Here is a 20856-nt window from a genome sequence, read left to right as displayed (position 1 = left end):
TCAGCCTTGCATCCTTTAAGCCTGGCTGCTTTTGAGTTTGCTACTCTCAGCTTAGCAGCTCTTGAGTTTGCTACTCAGCCTAGCAGCTTCTAAGCCTGGCTGCTCTTGAGTTTGCTACTCTCAGCTCAGCAGGTTTAAGCCTGCGTGCTCTTGAGTTTGCTACTCATTCTAGCAGCTTCTAAACCTCAGTGCTCTTGAGTTTGTTACTCTCAGCCTTGCATCCTTTAAAGCCTGGCTGCTCTTGAGTTTGCTACTCTCAGCTTAGCAGCTTTTAAGCCTCAGTGTTCTTGAGTTTGCTACTCTCAGCCTAGCAGGTTTAAACCTGGCTGCTCTTGAGATCGCTAATCTCATTTTAGGAGCTTCTAAACTCTCGAGTTTGCTACTCTCAGCCTAGAACCTTTAAACCTAGGTGCTCTTGAATTTCCTACTCTCAGCTTAGCAGCTTTCAGGCCCAGCCTCACCCAGCCCTGCCCCAAAGGCTGAGCTGCCTCCTCCCAGCCCTTCCCAGTCCCTCCCAGTGCCCCCAGTACCTGAGCAGTGCTGTCGGGGTTGTAGAGGTCTCCAGGCTTCTGCCCCCTCTGCTCCAGGCTGTAGTACTTACAGTGGCTCCACTGCACCACGGGCGGGTTCTGGGGGGCCTGGGGGCCGTTGGGGACATTCAGCTGCATCACCACCACGCCAGGGCCTGATGGGGACACCCCTGGGGACACACACACGGCTGTATGGCCCTGGTTCTGCTGCTGTGGGACACAGAGCACCTGCCTGTCCTGTCCCTGTCCCTGTCCCCGTCCCCGTCCCTGTCCCTGTCCCTGCCCCTGTCCCTGTCCCCATCCCTGTCCCCATCCCTGTCCCCATCCCTGTCCCTGTCCCCGTCCCTGTCCCTGTCCCTGTCCCCGTCCCTGTCCCATCCCTGTCCCTGTCCCTGTCCCTGTCCCTGCCCCTGTCCCTGTCCCTGTCCCTGTCCCTGTCCCTGTCCCTGTCCCCGTCCCTGTCCCTGTCCCCATCCCTGTCCCTGTCCCTGTCCCCGTCCCCGTCCCTGTCCCCGTCCCTGTCCCTGTCCCCGTTCCTGTCCCTGTCCCTGTCCCCGTCCCCATCCCTGTCCCTGCCCCTGTCCCCATCCCTGTCCCTGTCCCTGTCCCCATCCCTGCCCCTGTCCCCATCCCTGTCCCTGTCCCTGTCCCCGTCCCCGTCCCTGTCCCCGTCCCTGTTCCTGTCCCCGTCCCTGTCCCCATCCCTGCCCCTGTCCCCATCCCTGTCCCTGTCCCCGTCCCTGTCCCCGTCCCTGTCCCTGTTCCTGTCCCTGCCCCTGTCCCCGTCCCTGTCCCTGTCCCCATCCCTGTCCCTGTCCCCGTCCCTGTCCCCGTCCCTGTCCCTGTCCCTGTCCCTGTCCCTGTCCCTGTCCCCATCCCTGTCTCCGTCCCCGTCCCCGTCCCTGCCCCTGTCCCTGCCCCTGTCCCTGTCCCTGCCCCTGTCCCCGTCCCCGTCCCCGCCCCTGTCCCTGCCCCTGTCCCTGTCCCTGTCCCTGTCCCTGTCCCCGTCCCTGTCCCTGTCCCCGTCCCCGTCCCTGTCCCTGTCCCCGTCCCTGTCCCTGTCCCTGTCCCTGTCCCTGTCCCCGTCCCCGTCCCCGTCCCCGTCCCCGTCCCTGTCCCTGTCCCTGTCCCTGTCCCTGTCCCTGCCCCTGTCCCTGTCCCCGTCCCTGTCCCTGTCCCTGTCCCCGTCCCTGTCCCTGTCCCTGTCCCTGTCCCCATCCCTGTCCCTGCCCCCGTCCCTGTCCCCATCCCTGTCCCCATCCCTGCCCCTGTCCCTGCTACTCTCACCCTTCCTGCCCCACAGTCCCGCTCTGGGCTCTCTCTCCTCTGCCACTCGTGATTTTTCCAGCTTGGAAAAGCCCCACCAGGACCCTCTGGGGATCCCTCTCCGATAGCCAAGGTTACACCTGGGAGTGATTGGTGTTTAATGCAGGAGAAACGGGAGCCAAGGTGAGGGATGGCAGCTCAGTGACAGCTCTGAGCATCTCCACAAAACTCCAGGCACAGATCCAGGCCCAGATTCATCATCCCAGCTCAGATCCTGCTCCAGACCCAAATTTCCATCATCCCAGATCAGATCCAGGTCCAGATCCATCATCCCAGCTCAAATCCTGCACCAGGCCCAGATCTCCATCATCCCAGCTCAGATCCTGCAGCTCCCCAAGCCCAGACCTCCATCATCCCAGCTCAGATCCAGGTCCAGATCCATCATCCCAGCTCAGATCCTGAACCAGGCCCAGATCTCCATCATCCCAGCTCAGATCCTGCTCCAGACCCAAATTTCCATCATCCCAGCTCAGATCCTGAACCAGGCCCAGATCTCCCTCAGCCCAGCTCAGATCCTGAACCAGGCCCAGGCCTCCATCATCCCAGCTAAGATCCAGGTCCAGATCCATCATCCCAGCTCAGATCCTGCTCCAGACCCAAATTTCCATCATCCCAGATCAGATCCAGGTCCAGATTCATCATCCCAGCTCAAATCCTGCACCAGGCCCAGATCTCCCTCAGCCCAGCTCAGATCCTGCAGCTCCCCAAGCCCAGACCTCCATCATCCCAGCTCAGATCCAGGTCCAGATCCATCATCCCAGCTCAGATCCTGAACCAGGCCCAAATTTCCATCATCCCAGCTCAGATACAGGTCCAGATTGATCATCCCAGCTCAGCTTCTGCACCAGGCCCAGATCTCCCTCAGCCCAGCTCAGATCCTGAACCAGGCCCAGGCCTCCATCATCCCAGCTAAGATCCAGGTCCAGATCCATCATCCCAGCTCAGATCCTGCTCCAGACCCAAATTTCCATCATCCCAGATCAGATACAGGTCCAGATTCATCATCCCAGCTCAGATCCTGCTCCAGGCCCAGACCTCCATAATCCCAGCTCAGCTCCTGTAGCTCCCCAAGCCCAAACCTCCATAATCCCAGCCCAGCTCCTGCCCCAGCTCACTGCCAGCAGCTGTGACAGGAGCAGGACTCCCCAACCTCCCCATCTGCAGCTTTTCCCCTCTCTCACCACCCCAGAGCCCCCCCAGCTCCCTCCACCCTGTGCCCACCCTGGCAGGGAGATGCCAGCACCCCCCAGTGCCCCCCACCCTGACCGTTCCCCTGGCACAGCAGCTTGGCTGTGAAGTGGCACCTCCAGAGCCCAACGGCTGCTGCCACCTCTGCAGGGGGTGCCAGCCTTGCCCAGTGCCCGCCTGGTACCTGAATACTGCTGCTGCATCTGGGGAGGGCTGCAGGGCGCCGGCGACTGCGGCAGCTGGTACTGCTCGGAGCCTGGGGGCTGCAGGAACCCCACGGACGGGCTGGGGAGCACAGGGGGCAGGTCAGCATCCAGGATGGGCTTGGGAACCCAAACCCCTCTGGAGACCCTGCCCTGGGGGCTCAGAGACCCTGGCACAGAGCACAAGACCCCCGGGACTGTGGTTTAGCCCTTGGAAAGAACAATTCCCAACCTTTATATGAAGGATTGCAAGTCAAGAAAGTTTGAGTAGAATGATGGTGAATTTATCACAGGGTGAAAAATGGATTTTTGGGGGTTTTTAGAATGGGGGTTCAAGAGGCAAGATGGAAGAATCTGGGTGTGTCCAGCCCTTCTCCTTCTTCTTCTTGTTCTCCATTTTCTGGGTGATGTTGGCACTTTGGGATTGGTTTAGAACAGAAATGCACTGTCTAACACAGGTGATAGGTATTGGGCGTTAAGTGTAAATATTGTACATGTAGATTTTAGTATAAAAAACGAACACCACCCCAAGGGCTGGAAACAATCACCAGCTTTGTGTGAGGAGTTACAAGCCACAAGAGTTTGAGTAAAATAATAGTGAATTAATCACTGGGTGAAAAATGGATTTTTTAGGGTTTTTAGAATGGGGGTTCAGGGGGCAAAATGGAGGAATGTGGGCATGTCCTGCCCTCCTTCTTCTTCTTCTTGGCCTCCATCTTTTGCTGTGATGGTGCCACTTTTAGATTGGTTTAGAACAGAAGCTCACTGTCTAACATGGGTGATAGGTATTGGGAATTAAGTGTAAATATTGTACACACAGTTTTTAGTATAAAAACTAACACCACCCCAAGGGCTGTGAACAATCACCAGCTGTTTGTGTGTTGTATTTTTACACCAATCCCAGCTTTTCCCAAGGCTCCTGCCCTTGACAGAACACCCCCAAACCCCCCAAAACTGTGGGCACAGCTGCCTGGCAGCTGCCACAGCTTTACCTGGTGCCATTCTGCTGGGCAGTTTCCTACATTATAAACCCCTCACCATCTCTTCAATACAGTTTCCTATATTATAAACCCCTGAACATCTTATCATTGCATTTTTCTACATTATAAACCCCTCACCATCTTAATAAACTTTCCTTTATATAAACCCCTCACCATTTTATCAATACAGTTTCCTACATTATAAACCCCTCACTATTTATCTATGCATTTTTCTACATTACAAACCCCTCACCACCTTACTAATGAAGTTTCCTACATTATAAACCCCTCATCATTTTATCAATACAGTTTCCTACATTATAAACCCCTCACTATTTATCTATGCATTTTTCTACATTACAAACCCCTCACCACCTTACTAATGAAGTTTCCTACATTATAAACCCCTCATCATTTTATCAATACAGTTTCCTACATTATAAACCCTTCACCACCTTATCAAGGCAGTTTCTCACAACTCACAACCCTTACAACTATAAAAGCATAAATTTATGATTTTTCTCCTCAATCTCTGTGTTCTGTATTTTTACATCAATCCCAGCTTTTCCCAAGGCTCCTGCCCTTGACAGAACACCCCCAAACCCCCCAAAACTGTGGGCACAGCTGCCTGGCAGCTGCCACAGCTTTACCTGGTACCATTCTGCTGGGTTGTTTCCTACATTATAAACCCCTCACCATCTTAATAAACTTTCCTATATATAAACCCCTCACCATTTTATCAACAGTTTCCTACATTATAAACCCTTCACCACCTTATCAAGGCAGTTTCTCACTTACAACTCTTACTTACAACTATAAAAGCATAAATTTATGATTTTTCTCCTCAATCTCTGTGTATTGTATTTTTACATCAATCCCAGCTTTTCCCAAGGCTCCTGCCCTTGACAGGACACCCCCAAACCCCCCAAACTGTGGGCACAGCTCCCTCTTCACCCCCTGGCAGCTGCCCCAGCTTTACCTGGTGCCATTCTGCTGGGCACTGGGGATGACACTGTAGTAGATGGGCACCCCTCCAGCCTGGAGCCCGCCCTGCACAGACTGGCTGGCTGGCACCAGCACGGGCTGCTGGAAGGGCTGCTGGACCACGTTCTGGGATTCACTGGCCATGGGCACCTGGGCAGGGAGGAGAGCAGCAGGTGAGAGAAACAGAGCAGGGAAAACGGCCCAAAGACACCCAGCAGGCTGAGGAGACTCCAGGTGGGATTTTCTGACAGCCCACAGCAACCTCCCCCTGGCACAGCCCTTCCCAGAGGGTCTCCCAGCTCCAGATGTGCCCCACAGATGCCCACATGTATGTGCCCTCCCCATCCCTATGAGGAAACCCCCAACTTTAGGGGATCCTTGGGCACATCCTGCTCATCTTGAGCCCCCTCCCCAGCACCCCAGGCTGAGAGGAGCAGGTGCCCAGCAGGGTGAAAAACTCCAGGTGGGTTTTTCTGACATCCCAGAGCAACCTCCCAGCCCTCCAGCTCCAGATGTGCCCCACATGGATGTGCCCTCCTCATCCCTGTGAGCAAATCCCCACATCTGGGTGATCCCTTGGGCACATTCTACCCAGCCAGGACCCTCCTCCCCAGATCTCCAACTCCAGATGTGCCCCACAGATGCCCTCATGGATGTGCCCTCCTCACCTCTGTGAGCAAATCCCCTCCTTTGGGGCATCCCTTGGGTACCTCCTGCCCAGCCTGAGCCCCCTCCCAGAGGTTCTCCCAGCTCCAGATGTGCCCCACAGATGCCCTGGGAGCAAATCCCCACTTTTGGGGTATCCCTTGGGCACATCCTGCCCAGTCCTCCTGCTCCAGATGTGCCCCACAGATCCCCACATGGAAGTGCCCTCTTCATCCCTGGGAGCAAATCCCCACCCTTGGGCACATCCTGCCCAGCCTGAGCCCCCTGCCCAGCTCTCCTGCCCCAGATGTGCCCCACAGATGCCCACATGTATGTGCCCTCCTCATCCCTATGAGGAAACCCCCAACTTTAGGGGATCCTTGGGCACATCCTGCTCATCTTGAGCCCCCTCCCCAGCACCCCAGGCTGAGAGGAGCAGGTGCCCAGCGGGTGAAAAACTCCAGGTGGGTTTTTCTGACAGCCCACAGCAACCTCCCAGCCCTCCAGCTCCAGATGTGCCCCACATGGATGTGCCCTCCTCATCCCTGTGAGCAAATCCCCACATCTGGGTGATCCCTTGGGCACATTCTACCCAGCCAGGACCCTCCTCCCCAGATCTCCAGCTCCAGATGTGCCCCACAGATCCCATCATGGATGTGCCCTCATCATCCCTGTGAGCAAATCCCCAGCTCTGGGGCATCCCTTGGGCACATCCTGCCCAGCCTGAGCCCCCTGCCCATCCCTGTGAGCAAATCCCCAGCTCTGTGGGACCCCTTGGGCCCATCCAGCCCACCTTGAGCCCCCTGCCCAGCCCCGCGGTGCCCACCTGGTACGAGGGCAGGGCTGTGTACTGCACCATCAGCCCTTGCATCTGGCTGCCCATGCTGCTCCTCTGGGCGCTGAGCAGCCCGGGGGGCTGTGCCTGCTGCACCCCCAGCACGTTCTGCATCTGCCCCCCCAGATTGTTCCTCTGGCTGCTGAGGAGCCCGGGGGGCTGCGCCTGCTGCACCCCCAGCACGCCCTGGTAGCTCTGCTGCTGGTTGGACATCAGGGGCTGTAAACCTGCCACGACAGGAATGGAGTCACTCACAGGGACACGGGAAATGACAACGGGTTGGAGATTTGGGGAATAAATAACCACAGGTTTAGGGAATAAATAACCTCAGATTTAAAACTGAGGGAATAAATAACCACAGGTTTAGGGAATAAATAACCCCAGGTTTAGGGAATAAATAACCTCAGATTTAAAACTGAGGGAATAAATAACCACAGGTTTAGGGAATAAATAACCACAGGTTTAGGGAATAAATAACCTCAGATTTAAGATTTAGGGAATAAATAACCCTCAGATTTAGGGAATAAATAATCCCGATTTAGGGAATAAATAACCCCAGATTTATAATTTAGGGAGTAATTAACCCGAAATTCAAGATTTAGGGAATGAATAACCTCAGATTTAAAATTTAGGGAATAAACAACTTCAGATTTAAAATTTAGGGAATAAATAACTCCAAATTTAAGGAATAAATAACCTCAGATTTAGGGAATAAATAACCCCAGATTTAGGGAATAAATAACCTCAGATTTAGGGAATAAATAACCTCAGATTTAGGGAATAAATAACCTCAGATTTAGGGAATAAACAACCTCAGATTTAAAACTGAGGGAATAAATAACTCCAAATTTAGGGAATAAATAACTTCAGACTTAAAATTTAGGGAATAAATAACTCCAAATTTAGGGAATAAATAACCTCAGATTTAAAATTTAGGGAATAAATAACCCCAGATTTAAGGAATAAATAACCTCAGATTTAAAATGTAGGGAATAAATAACTTCAGATTTAGGGAAAAAATAACCACAGATTTAGGGAATAAATAACCCCAGGTTTAGGGAATAAATAACCTCAGATTTAGGGAAAAAATAACCTCAGATTTAAAATTTAGGGAATAAATACCCTCAGATTTAGGGAATAAATAACCTCAGATTTAGGGAATAAATAACCACAGATTTAAAATGTAGGGAATAAATAACCCCAGATTTAGGGAATAAATAACCTCAGATTTAAAATGTAGGGAATAAATAACTTCAGATTTAATATTAAGGGAATAAATAACTCAAAATTTAGGGAATAAATAACCCCAGGTTTAGGGAATAAATAACCTCAGATTTAGGGAATAAATAACCTCAGATCTAAAATTTAGGGAATAAATAACTCCAAATTTAGGGAATAAATAACTTCAGACTTAAAATTTAGGGAATAAATAACCCCAGATTTAGGGAATAAATAACCTCAGGCTTAAAATGTCGGGAATAAATAACTTCACATTTAAGATTAAGGGAATAAATAACTCAAAATTTAAGGAATAAATAACCTCAGATTTAAAATTCAGGGAAAAAAATAACCCCAGATTTAAAATTTAGGGAGTAAATAACCCCAGGTTTAGGGAATAAATAACCTCAGATTTAGGGAAAAAATAACCTCAGATTTAAGATTTAGGGAATAAATAACCCCAGATTTAGGGAATAAATAACCCCAGGTTTAGGGAAAAAATAACCTCAGATTTAATATTTAGACAATAAATAACCCCAGATTCAAGATTTAGGGAATAAATATCCTCAGATTTAAGATTTAAGGAATAAATAACCCCAGATTTAGGGAAAAAATAACCTCAGATTTAAGATTTAGGGAATAAATAACCCCAGATTTAGGGAAAAAATAACCTCAGATTTAAAATTTAGGGAATAAATAACTCCAAATTTAAGGAATAAATAACCTCAGATTTAGGGAAAAAATAACCTCAGATTTAAGATTTAGGGAATAAATAACCTCAGATTTAGGGAATAAATAATCCCAGATTTAGGGAAAAAATAACCTCATATTTAATATTTAGATAATAAATAACCCCAGATTCAAGATTTAGGGAATAAATCACCTCAGATTTAAAATTTAGGGAATAAATAACTCCAAATTTAAGGAATAAATAACCTCAGATTTAGGGAATAAATAACCTCAGATTTAAAATTTAGGGAATAAATAACCCCAGATTTAGGGAATAAATAACCTCAGATTTAAAATTTAAGGAATAAATAACCACAGGTTTAGGGAATAAATAACCCCAGATTTAGGGAATAAATAACCTCAGATTTAAAATGTAGGGAATAAATAACTTCAGATTTAGGGAAAAAATAACCTCAGATTTAGGGAATAAATAACCTCAGATTTAAAATCTAGGGAATAAACAACTTCAGATTTAAAATTTAGGGAATAAATAACCCAAAATTTAAGGAATAAATAACCTCAGATTTAAGATTTAGGGAATAAATAACCCCAAATTCAAGATTTAGGGACTAAATAACCTCATATTTAATATTTAGACAATAAATAACCCCAGATTCAAGATTTAGGGAATAAATAACTGCAAATTTAAGGAATAAATAACCTCAGATTTAAAATTTAGGGAATAAATAACCCCAGATTTATAATTTAGGGAGTAATTAACCCGAAATTCAAGATTTAGGGAATAAATAACCTCAGATTTAAAATTTAGGGAATAAACAACTTCAGATTTAAAATTTAGGGAATAAATAACTCAAAATTTAAGGAATAAATAACCTCAGATTTAAGATTTAGGGAATAAATAACCCCAAATTCAAGATTTGGGGAATAAATAACCCCAAATTCAATATTTAGGGAATTAATAACCCCAGATTTAAGGAATAAATAACCTCAGATTTAGGGAATAAACAACCTCAGATTTAGGGAATAAATAACCTCAGATCTAAAATTTAGGGAATAAATAACTCCAAATTTAGGGAATAAATAACTTCAGACTTAAAATTTAGGGAATAAATAACCCCAGATTTAAGGAATAAATAACCTCAGATTTAAAATTTAGGGAATAAATAACTTCAGATTTAATATTAAGGGAATAAATAACTCAAAATTTAGGGAATTAATAACCCCAAATTTAAGATTCAGGGAATCAAATCTTGCTTCTGTTGAAGAATGGGGAAGGGTTTCCCTTGGAGCAGATTTAAACACACTCAAGGGAAGCCCCTGACTTTATATTCTCCCTTTATATTCAGTGCCAGAACAGGATTTTAATGAAGTAACTTAGAGTTAGACACAGGAAATAACCCCAAATTTAATATTTAGGGAATAAATAACCCCAAATTCAAGATTTGGGGAATAAATAACCCCAAATTTAAGATTTAGGGACTAAATAACTCCAGATTTACGATTTAGGGAAAAAATAACCCCAAATTTACGTTTTAGGGAGAAAATAACCCCAAATTTAAGATTTAGGGAATTAATAACCCCAAATTCAAGATTTAGGGAATTTATAATCCCAGATTTTAGATTTAGGGATTAAATAACCCCAAATTCAAGATTTGGGGAATAAATAACCCCAGATTTAAGATGTAGGGAATAAATAACCCCAAATTCAAGATTTAGGGACTAAATAACCTCAGATTTAAGATTTAGGGAATAAATAACCCCAGATTTAGGGAAAAAATAACCTCAGATTTAAGATTTAGGGAACAAATAACCTCAGATTTAAAATTTAGGGAATAAATAACCCCAAATTTAAGGAATAAATAACCTCAGATTTAAGATTTAGGGAATAAATAACCTCAAATTTAAAATTTAGGGAATAAATAACCCCAAATTTAAGATTTAGGGAATAAATAACCCCAGATTTAAGATTTAGGGAATAAATAACCCCAAATTCAAGATTTAGGGAATCAAATCCCGCCTTTGCCCGCCACCTCCTGCTGTAGAGAAGGGAAAGCAGGAGCAGATTTAAACACACCCAAGGGAATTTCCTGGCTCTAAATTCCCTCAGTGGGGTTTAAATCCCCCTCATTCCATCCCCTGGCAAGAGGGAGGGAAGGACACCACCCCTCTGCAGACAGACAGACAGACAGACAGACAGACAGACAGACCCCAATTTCCCACCCACCAGCAACAACAGCCAGCACCGGGGAGATCCCTGGAGCAAATCAAACCAGCAAGAATGGGAAAATTCACCCCTTTAAGCCTTTTTTAACCTTTTTTTAACCCTTTTTTAACCCTTTTTTAACCCTTTTTAACCCTTTTTTAACCCTTTTTTAGGCCTTACCTGGCTGCTGGGACTGCTGGGGGAGCTGCTGGGGGCGCTGGGAGCTGTAGGCCACTGGGTGACTGAGGGGTCGGTATTGCTGGCTGGAGTTGGGGTACTGCCCAGGGGGGTAGTAAGAAACCTGAATCTGCAAAAAAAAAAAAAAATCCCAGTGGTGAGAGCACAGCAGGCAGCAGGAGCAAGAAAACTGATTTTTTAATGTATTTTGTGGAAAATATAATTTATTTATGTTTTACGGAAACATTTATATATATATATATATATATATATATATATATATATATATATATATATTTATATATATATAAATATATATATATAAAAATATATATATATATATTTATATATATAAATATATATATATAAATATATATATTTATATATATTTATATATATATATTTTATATATATATATATAAATATATATATTATATATATTTTTTTATATATATATATATATATATATAAATTTATATATATATTTTTTATGAGAAAGCCTTTTGTTCGGTTTTCTTTTCTCTCCTGAGAAGCTGACAGGCCTCAGAAATGAAATGTAAATGTAAATAATGTAAATGATGTGTAAATAATGATTTTTTCCTGGTTTGTTTCTCCTGTGTTTTGCTGCTCTGGAATGTGGAGATTTTTTTATTTGGATTTAATGACCAGTCATGGTCAGGCTGTGTCAGGACTCAGCAAGGGGTCAAGAGCTTTTCATTATCAATTCTTTGTAGCCTTCTGTCTGTATCCTATCTCTATTCTTTAGTGTATTTTTAATATAATATAATATAATATAATATAATATAATATAATATAACATAACATAACATAATATAACGTAATATAACATAATATAATAATATATTATTAATATATTATTAATAATAATTATTATTTATTTAATTAATATTTAATTAAAATTAATTAATTAATATTAATTAATTATTATAATTATTATTAATAATAATTATATTATTAATATAACATAATATAATAATATATTATTATAATAATATAATATAATATAATATAATATAATATAATATAATATAATATAATATAATATAATATAATATAATATAATATAATATAATATAATATAATATATTATCACATCATATCATATCTCATACCATACCATGCAATGTAATGTAATGTAATATAAAATATAATATCACATAATATCGTATCATATCATATAATATTGTTTTGTATAATGTAATGTAATGTAATATAATGTAATATAATGTAATATAATAATAAATCAGCCTTCTAAGAACATGAAGTCAGACTCTCAAACCCCATCCTCAGCAACCTCAGGCCTGCCAGCTCTGGGGATGTCCCCAGACATATATATTTCCACATAATGTAATATGATATGATATGGTATAATATAATATGATATTATACGATATAACATAACATAATATCATATCATATAATATCATTTTATATCATATCATAATATCATATTGTATAATATCATGTAGTATGATATGAGAGAATGTAATGTAATGTAATATGATATAATGTAATATAATGTAATATACCATACCATATAAGATAATATCATATAATGTTATAACAATATGATATTATAAAAATATAATATAATATAATATAATATAATATAATATAATATAATATAATATAATATAATATAATATAATATAATATAATATAATATAATATTTCTCTGGGAATATAATATATTCCCATAGAAAAACTGAATTTTCACATCCTCTCATGCAAAGCAATGCCTTCCTGCAGGATTGAAGCCCGCTGCTTATTATTATAATATAATAATATGATATTGTGTAATAACATATTGTGTAATAGAATATAACATTGTATAATATCATGTAGTATGATGAGATAATGTAATGTAATGTAATGTAATATATGATATAATGTAATATACCATAACATATAAAATAATATCATATAATGTAACGTAATGTAATATACTATCATATACTATCATATACTATCATATACTATAATATAACATAACATAACATAACATAACATAACATAACATAACATAACATAACATAACATAATATAATATAATATATAATATAATATAATATAATGATGTTGTATAATAACATATTGTATAATAGAATATAACATTGTATAATATCATGTAGTATGATACGAGATAATGTAATGTAATGTAATGTAATATATGATATAATGTAATATACCATAACATATAAAATAATATCATATAATGTAATGTAAAGTAATATACTATCATATACTATCATATACTATAATATAACATAACATAATATAATATAATATAACATAATATAATATAATATAATATAATATAATATAATATAATATAATATAATATAATGATGTTGTATAATAACATATTGTATAATAGAATATAACATTGTATAATATCATGTAGTATGATATGAGATAATGTAATGTAATATATGATATAATGTAATATACCATAACATATAAAATAATATCATATAATGTAACGTAAAGTAATATGCTATCATATACTATCATATACTATAATATAACATAACATAACATAACATAACATAACATAACATAACATAACATAACATAACATAACATAATATAATATAATGATGTTGTATAACAACATATTGTATAATAGAATATAACATTGTATAATATCATGTAGTATGATATGAGATAATGTAATGTAATGTAATGTAATGTAATATATGATATAATGTAATATACCATAACATATAAAATAATATCATATAATGTAATGTAAAGTAATATACTATCATATACTATCATATACTATAATATACTATACTATAATATACTATACTGTAATATACTATACTATAATATACTATAATATACTATAATATACTATAATATACTATAATATAATATAATATCACATCATATCATATGCAATATAACAATAAATCACCCTTCTAAGAGCACGGAGCCAGCCTCAATTCCTAGGGCCCCCTCCCCAGGCCCCGTGCCCGTTACCTGCTGGGGGGCCTGGATGTAGCCCTGGGGCTGCAGCACCGGCTGGGGCTGGCTGGGGGCCGTGTGCCCCGAGGCAGAGTAGCTGGAGGTGGGGATGGGCTGCCCGGGGGGCGCTGCCATGATGAAGCCCGGCTGCTGCTGCGGGTGCTGCGACAGCAGTGACGGCTGGAACATCCCCGACGAGGGGTCCGGGGCTTCTGTGGAGCCCTGGCGGCTCAGGCTGATCTGCCCGAAGGGGCTGCTGAGCTCGTCGGCCTGCAGCGGGGTAAGGACGGAGGAGATGGCACAAAAGGAGCACTAGGACTGATAAATGCACACCCCTGATCCCAGAAAAGCCCCCCAAAAGCCCCCAAACACGAGGCACAGAGCAGGACAGGAGGACAGGGGACATGCCAGCTGAGCTCGTTGGTCTGGAGCGGGGTAAGGACGGAGGAGATGGGACAAAAGGAGCAGCAGGACACAGCTCTGCTGGTAATTCACACCCTTGCTCCCAGAGAAGCCCCCAGACACGAGCCACAGACCCAGAGCAGACAGGGGGACATGGGACATGCCAGCTGAGCTCAGCAGGACAGGGGGACACGCCAGCTGAGCTTGTTGGCCTGGAACAGGGCAAGGATGGAGCAGGTGGGACAAAAAGAGCAGCAGGACACAGCTCTGCTGGTTAATGCACACCCCTGATCCCAGAGAAGCCCCCCAAAAGCCCCCAAACACAGAGCAGGTCATGGGACATGCCAGCTGAGCTCAGCAGGACAGGGGGACAGGGGACATGCCAGCTGAGCTTATCAGCCTGGAACAGGGCAAGGATGGAGGAGGTGGGACAAAAGGAGCAGCAGGACACAGCTTCTCTTCTCCCAGAGAAGCCCCCCAAAAACCCCTCCAAAAACGAGCCCCAGCCCCAAGCAGGACAGGGGGACACGGGACATGCCAGCTGAGCTCGTCAGCCTGGAATGGGGCAAGGATGGAGGAGATGGCACAAAAAAAGCCACGACCAGCAGGACACAGCTCTGCTGGTTAATGCACACCCCTTGTCCCAGAGAAGCCCCCCAAAAGCCCCCAAACACGAGCCACAGACCCAGAGCAGGACAGGGGGACACGGGATGTGCCAGCTGAGCTCAGCAGACGTTGGGGACACGAGGGGTGACACCAGCCCAGCCGCCACGTCCCATGGGGGGACACCATTCCCAAAAGATCCACATGGAGACCCCACAGGGGCTGGGCTGAGCCCAGGGGGTGCCACGGCCCCCAGACCCCACAGTGAGCACAAGGACTGCTGGGGAGCTCTGTGAGCTCTGGGATTGGATTGGATTGGCTCTTCCCAAGGCCACCACTCCAGCACTGGTGGCCTCAGGGATCTGCTGGGGAGCTCTGGGCTTGGGATTTGCTCCTTCCAAGGCCACCAACCCAACAGTGGCAGTCCCATGGCCTCAGGCATTGCTGGGGAGCTCTGGGCTTGGGATTTGCTCTTCCCAAGGCCACCACTCCAGCACTGGTGGCCTCAAGCATCTGCTGGGGAGCTCTGGGTTTGGGATTTGCTCTTTCCAGGCTCTTTCCAACCAGCAGTGGAGGTCCCATGGCCTCAGGGATCTTCTGGGGAGCTCTGGGCTTGGGATTTGCTCTTCCCGAGTTCTTCCCAAGGCCACCAGCCCAACAGTGGCAGTCCCATGGCCTCAGGCATTGCTGGGGAGCTCTGGGCTTGGGATTTGCTCTTCCCAAGGCCACCACTAAAGCACTGGTGGCCTCAGGGATCTGCTGGGGAGCTCTGGGCTTGGGATTTGCTCTTTCCAACCAGCAGTGGAGGTCCCATGGCCTCAGGGATCTTCTGAGGAGCTTTGGGCTTGGGATTTGCTCTTCCCAAGTTCTTCCCAAGGCCACCAGCCCAGCAGTGGTGGTTCCATGGCCTCAGGCATTGCTGGGGAGCTCTGGGCTTGGGATTTGCTCTTCCCAAGGCCACCACTCCAGCACTGGTGGCCTCAGGCATTTCTGGGGAGCTCTGGGCTTGGGATTTGCTCTTTCCAACCAGCAGTGGAGGTCCCATGGCCTCAGGGATCTGCTGGGGAGCTCTGGGCTTGGGATTTGCTCTTCCCAAGGCCACCACTCCAGCACTGGCGGCCTCAAGCATCTGCTGGGGAGCTCTGGGCTTGGGATTTACTCTTTCCAGGCTCTTTCCAACCAGCAGTGGTGGTCTCATGGCCTCAGGCATTGCTGGAGAGCTCTGGGCTTGGGATTTGCTTTTCCCAAGGCCACCAACCCAACAGTGGCAGTCCTGTGGCCACAAACACCTGCTGGGAGCTCTGGGAGCTCTGAATTTGCTCTTCCCAGGGCCACCACTCCAGCAGTGGTGGTCCCACGGCCTCAGGCATCGTCTGGGGAGCCCTGGGAGCTCTGAGAGCTCTCAATTTGCTCCTCCCAGGCTCTTCCCAAGGCCACCACTCCAGCACTGATGGTTCCATGGCCTCAAACATCTTCCGGGGAGCTCTGGGTTTGGGATTTGCTCTTCCCAAGGCTTTTTCCAAGGCCACCCCTCCACTGGTGGTGGTCCCATGGCCTCAGGGATCTTTTGGGGAGCTCTGAATTTGCTATTCCCAGGCTCTTCCCACTCAGCAGTGGTGGTCCCATGGCCTCAGGCATTGCTGGGGAACTCTGGGAGCTCTGAATTTTCTCTTCCCAAGCTCTTTCCAACCAGCAGTGGTGATCTCGTGGCCTCAGACATCTTTTTGGAAGCTCTGGGAGCTCTGAATTTTCTCTTCCCAGGCTCTTTGCACCCATCAATGGAGGTCCCACGGCCTCAGGCATTGCTGGGGAGCTCTGGGCTTGGGATTTGCTCTTCTCAAGGCCACCAGTCCTGCAGTGGTGGCTCAGGCATCTTTTTGGAAGCTCTGGGAGCTCTGAATTTTCTCTTCCCAAGCTCTTTCCACCCTTCAATGGTGGTGCCACGGCCTCAGGCATTGCTGGGGAGCTCGGGGAGCTCTGAATTTGCTCTTCCCAGGATCCTTCCAAACCCACCACTGAAGCAGTGGTGGTTCCATGGCCTCAAGCATCTTCTGGGGAGCTCTGGGCTTGGGATTTGCTCCTTCCAAGGCCACCAACCCAAGAGTGGCAGTCCCACGGCCTCAGGCATTGCTGGGGAGCTCTGGGAGCTCTGAATTTTCTCTTCCCAAGCTCTTTCCACCCTTCAATGGTGGTGCCACGGCCTCAGGCATTGCTGGGGAGCTCTGAATTTGCTCTTTCCAGGATCTTTCCAAACCCACCACTGAAGCAGTGGTGGTCCCACGGCCTCAGGCATTGCTGGGGAGCTCTGGGAACTCTGAATTTTCTCTTCCCAGGCTCTTTCCAACCAGCAGTGGCCTCAGGCATCTTTTTGGAGTTCTGAATTTGCTCATCCCAGGCTCTTCCCAAGAGCACCACTCCAGCAGTGGTGGCCTCAGGCATCTGCTGGGAGCTCTGAATTTGCTCCTCCCAGGCTCTTTCCAAGAACATCACTCCAGCACTGATGGTCCCATGGTGGCCTCAGGCATCTTTTTGGAGCTCTGAATTTTCTCTTCCCAGGCTCTTTGCACCCATCACTGGAGGTGCCACGGCCTCAGGGACCCCAGCCCCAGGGGTTGGGCGGGCGTGTTTGGGACACACCTGCCCAGCACAAGCTCACACACCACAAACACAGCACAGAGCACGAGAGACACAGAGCAGAGAGGAACCGGGGTTTGTACCAGGCTGTACTGCTGGGGTGGAGACACTGGCAGGAGGACTTGGGGGCAGGAGCTTGGAGAGTACGGAACGGGCTGCAGCGCCGGCACCGGCTGCACCAGCAGAGAGCGACGGCAGGGAAAGGAGGGAGGAAAATGAGGGAAAAGGGAGGAAAAGGAGAAAGGAAAAGGGAGGAATGGGGAGGAGGAGAAGGAAGGGAAAGGAGAAAGGAAAAGGGAGGAATGAGGAGGAGGAGAAGGAAGGAAAAGGGAGGAAAATGAGGGAAAAGGGGGGAGGAAAGGGGAGGAAGAAAATTAGGGGAAAAGGAGAAGGAAAATGGAGGAAAAGGAAGGAAAATGACAGAGAAAAAGAAGGAGGAAAAAGGAAGGAAAGGGAGGAAAATGAGGAAGGAAAAGGGAGGAAAAGAAGAAGGAAATGGGAGGAAAAGGAAGGGAAAGGGAGGAAAAGGAGAAAGGAAACAGGAGGAATGGGGAGGAGGAAAAGGAAGGAAAAGGGAGGAAAATGAGGGAAAAGGGGAAAGGAAAAGGGAGGAAAGGGGGGAAGGGAAAGGAAGGAAAAGGGAGGAAAAGGGGGAAGAAAATTAGGGGAAAAGGGGAAGGAAAATGGAGGAAAAGGAAAAAAAAGGACAGAGGAAAAGGGAGGAAAAGAAGGAGGAAAAAGGAAGGGAAGGGAGGAAAAGTAGGGAGGAAAATGAGGAAGGAAAAGGGAGGAAAAGGAAGGGAAAGGGAGGAAAAGGAGAAAGGAAAAGGGAGGAATGAGGAGGAGGAGAAGGAAGGGAAAGGAGGAAGGAAAAGGGAGGAATGGGGAGGAGGAGAAGGAAGGAAAAGGGAGGAAAATGAGGGAAAAGGGGAAAGGAAAAGGGAGGAAAGGGGGGGAAGAAATTAGGGGAAAAGGGGAAGGAAAATGGAGGAAAAGGAAGGAAAAGGACAGAGGAAAAAGGAGGAAAAGAGGAGGAAAAAGGAAGGGAAGGGAGGAAAAGAAGAAGGAAATGGGAGGAAAAGGAAGGGAAAGGGAGGAAAAGGAGAAAGGAAACAGGAGGAATGGGGAGGAGGAGAAGGAAGGGAAAGGAGGAAAATGAGGAAAAAGGGGGAAGGAAAAGGGAGGAAAGGGGGGAAGGGAAAGGGAGGAAAAGGGAGGAAAAGGGGGAAGAAAATTAGGGGAAAAGGGGAAGGAAAATGGAGGAAAAGGAAGGAAAAGGACAGAGGAAAAGGGAGGAAAAGAAGGAGGAAAAAGGAAGTAGAGGGAGGAAAAGTAGGGAGGAAAATGAGGAAGGAAAAGGGAGGAAAAGGAGAAGGAAATGGGAGGAAAAGGAGAGAGGCAAAAGGAGGAAAAGGGGAGGAGGAAAATGGAGGCAAAGGGAGGAAGGAAGGAAAGGGAGAAGGAAAAGGAAGAAGGACAATTAAGGAAAAGGGAGGAGGAAATAGGAGGAGGAAAAGGGAGGAAAAGAAGGAGGAAAAGGTAGGAGGAAAATGAGGGAAGAGGGGGAAGGAAAAGGGACAGAAAGGGAGGAGGAAAAGGGAGGAAGGAAAGGGAGAAGGAAAAGGTAGAAAGAGAATTAAGGAAAAGGGAGGAGGAAAATGAAGGAGAATGAAGGAAAAGGAGGGAGGAAAAAGAAGGAGGAAAAAGGAAAGAAAGGGAGGAAGAGGAAGGAAAAGGGAGAGAGGAAGGAAAGGAAGGAAAAGGAGGGAGGAAAATGATGGAAAAGGAGGGTGGAAAAGGGAGGAAAAGGAAGAAGGAAAGGGGAGGAGGAAAAAGAAGGAAAATGAAGGAAAAAGGAGGAAAAGGAGAAAGGAAAAGGGAGGAATGGGGAGGAGGAAAAGGAAGGAAAAGGGAGGAAAATGAGGAAAAAGGGGGAAGGAAAAGGAAGGGAAAGGGAAGGGAAAGGAGGAAGGAAAGGGAGAAGGAAAAGGAAGAAGGAGAATTAAGGAAATGGGAGGAGGAAAATGAAGGAGAATGAAGGAAAAGGAGGGAGGAAAAGGAAAGAAGAGAAGGAGGAAAGAGGAAGGAAAGGGAGGAAAAGAAGGAAGGAAACGGGAGGAAAAGTAGGGAGGAAAATGATGGAAAAGGAGGGTGGAAAAGGGAGGAAAAGGAAGAAGGAAGGGGAGGAGGAAAAGGAAGGGAAGGGAGGAAAAGAAAGGAAGGAAAGGGAGAAGGAAAAGGAAGAAGGAGAATTGAGGAAAAGGGAGGAAAAGAAGGAAAGAAAATGAGGAAGGAAAGGAAGAAGGAAAGGGGAGGAGGAAAATGAAGGAAAAGTGAGGAAATGGAGGGGGGAAAAGGGGGGAGGAAAAGGATGAAAGAAAAGGGGGGAGGAAAGGGAGAAGGAAAATGATAGAAAAGAGAGGAGGAAAATAGGAAAAGGGAAGGGAGGGAGGAAGGAAAAGGGAAGGAAGGAAGGAAAAGGAAGGAAGGAAGGAAGGAAGGAAGGAAGGAAGGAAGGAAGGAAGGAAGGAAGGAAGGAAGGAAGGAAGGAAGGAAGGAAGGAAGGAAGGAAGGAAGGAAGGAAGGAAGGAAGGAAGGAAGGAAGGAAGGAAGGAAGGAAGGAAGGAAGGAAGGAAGGAGAGAAAGAAGGAACAACAAGGTTAGTCAAGTCAAGTGAGCCAACTGCAAACACAGAGGGGCTTTGCAGGGAGTTGGGGAGCACAGGAACCATTCCAGGGCAGCATCCACCACCCATCCATCCATCTATCCATCCATCCATCCATCCATCCACCATCCATCCATCCATCCATCCATCCATCCACCATCCATCCATCCATCCATCCACCATCCACCATCCATCCATCCATCCATCCACCATCCATCCATCCATCCATCCATCCACCATCCATCCATCCATCCATCCATCCATCCATCCATCACCATCCATCCATCCACCATCCATCCATCCACCATCCATCATCCATCCATCCATCCATCCATCCACCATCCATCCATCCATCATCCATCCATCCATCCATCCATCATCCATCCATCATCCACCATCCATCCATCCATCCACCATCCATCCATCCACCATCCATCATCCATCCATCCATCCACCACCCATCCATCCCACCACCCACCATCCCACCACCCACCATCCACCATCCACCAACCCACACCATCCACACCATCCACCAACCCACCCACCACCATCCATCCACCAACCATCCACCACCACCTC

General features: G+C 45.8%; 1 protein-coding gene across 4 annotated transcripts in view; it reads right to left on the bottom strand.

Moving 5' to 3' along the window:
- Positions 1 to 20856, bottom strand: part of R3HDM2 (R3H domain containing 2) — a 98305-nt gene that overhangs the window by 11664 nt on the left and 65785 nt on the right. For 3 of the 4 annotated variants that reach the window (XM_074530547.1, XM_074530549.1, XM_074530546.1), the window contains exons 14-20: positions 17696 to 17785; positions 13989 to 14243; positions 10983 to 11109; positions 6683 to 6918; positions 5207 to 5361; positions 3229 to 3329; positions 531 to 700 (exon numbers count right to left, since the gene is read on the bottom strand). In XM_074530547.1, the coding sequence (XP_074386648.1) occupies positions 531 to 700; positions 3229 to 3329; positions 5207 to 5361; positions 6683 to 6918; positions 10983 to 11109; positions 13989 to 14243; positions 17696 to 17785 (1134 nt within the window). The remainder of the gene's footprint in view (positions 1 to 530; positions 701 to 3228; positions 3330 to 5206; positions 5362 to 6682; positions 6919 to 10982; positions 11110 to 13988; positions 14244 to 17695; positions 17786 to 20856) is intronic. The other variant, XM_074530550.1, reaches the window with a different exon arrangement.

This window comes from Zonotrichia albicollis, chromosome 33, assembly GCF_047830755.1.
Source record: "Zonotrichia albicollis isolate bZonAlb1 chromosome 33, bZonAlb1.hap1, whole genome shotgun sequence".
Classification (NCBI taxonomy): domain Eukaryota; kingdom Metazoa; phylum Chordata; class Aves; order Passeriformes; family Passerellidae; genus Zonotrichia; species Zonotrichia albicollis.
The sequence above is the reverse complement of the archived record's forward strand: the minus strand, read 5'-3'. Positions and strand labels throughout refer to the sequence as shown.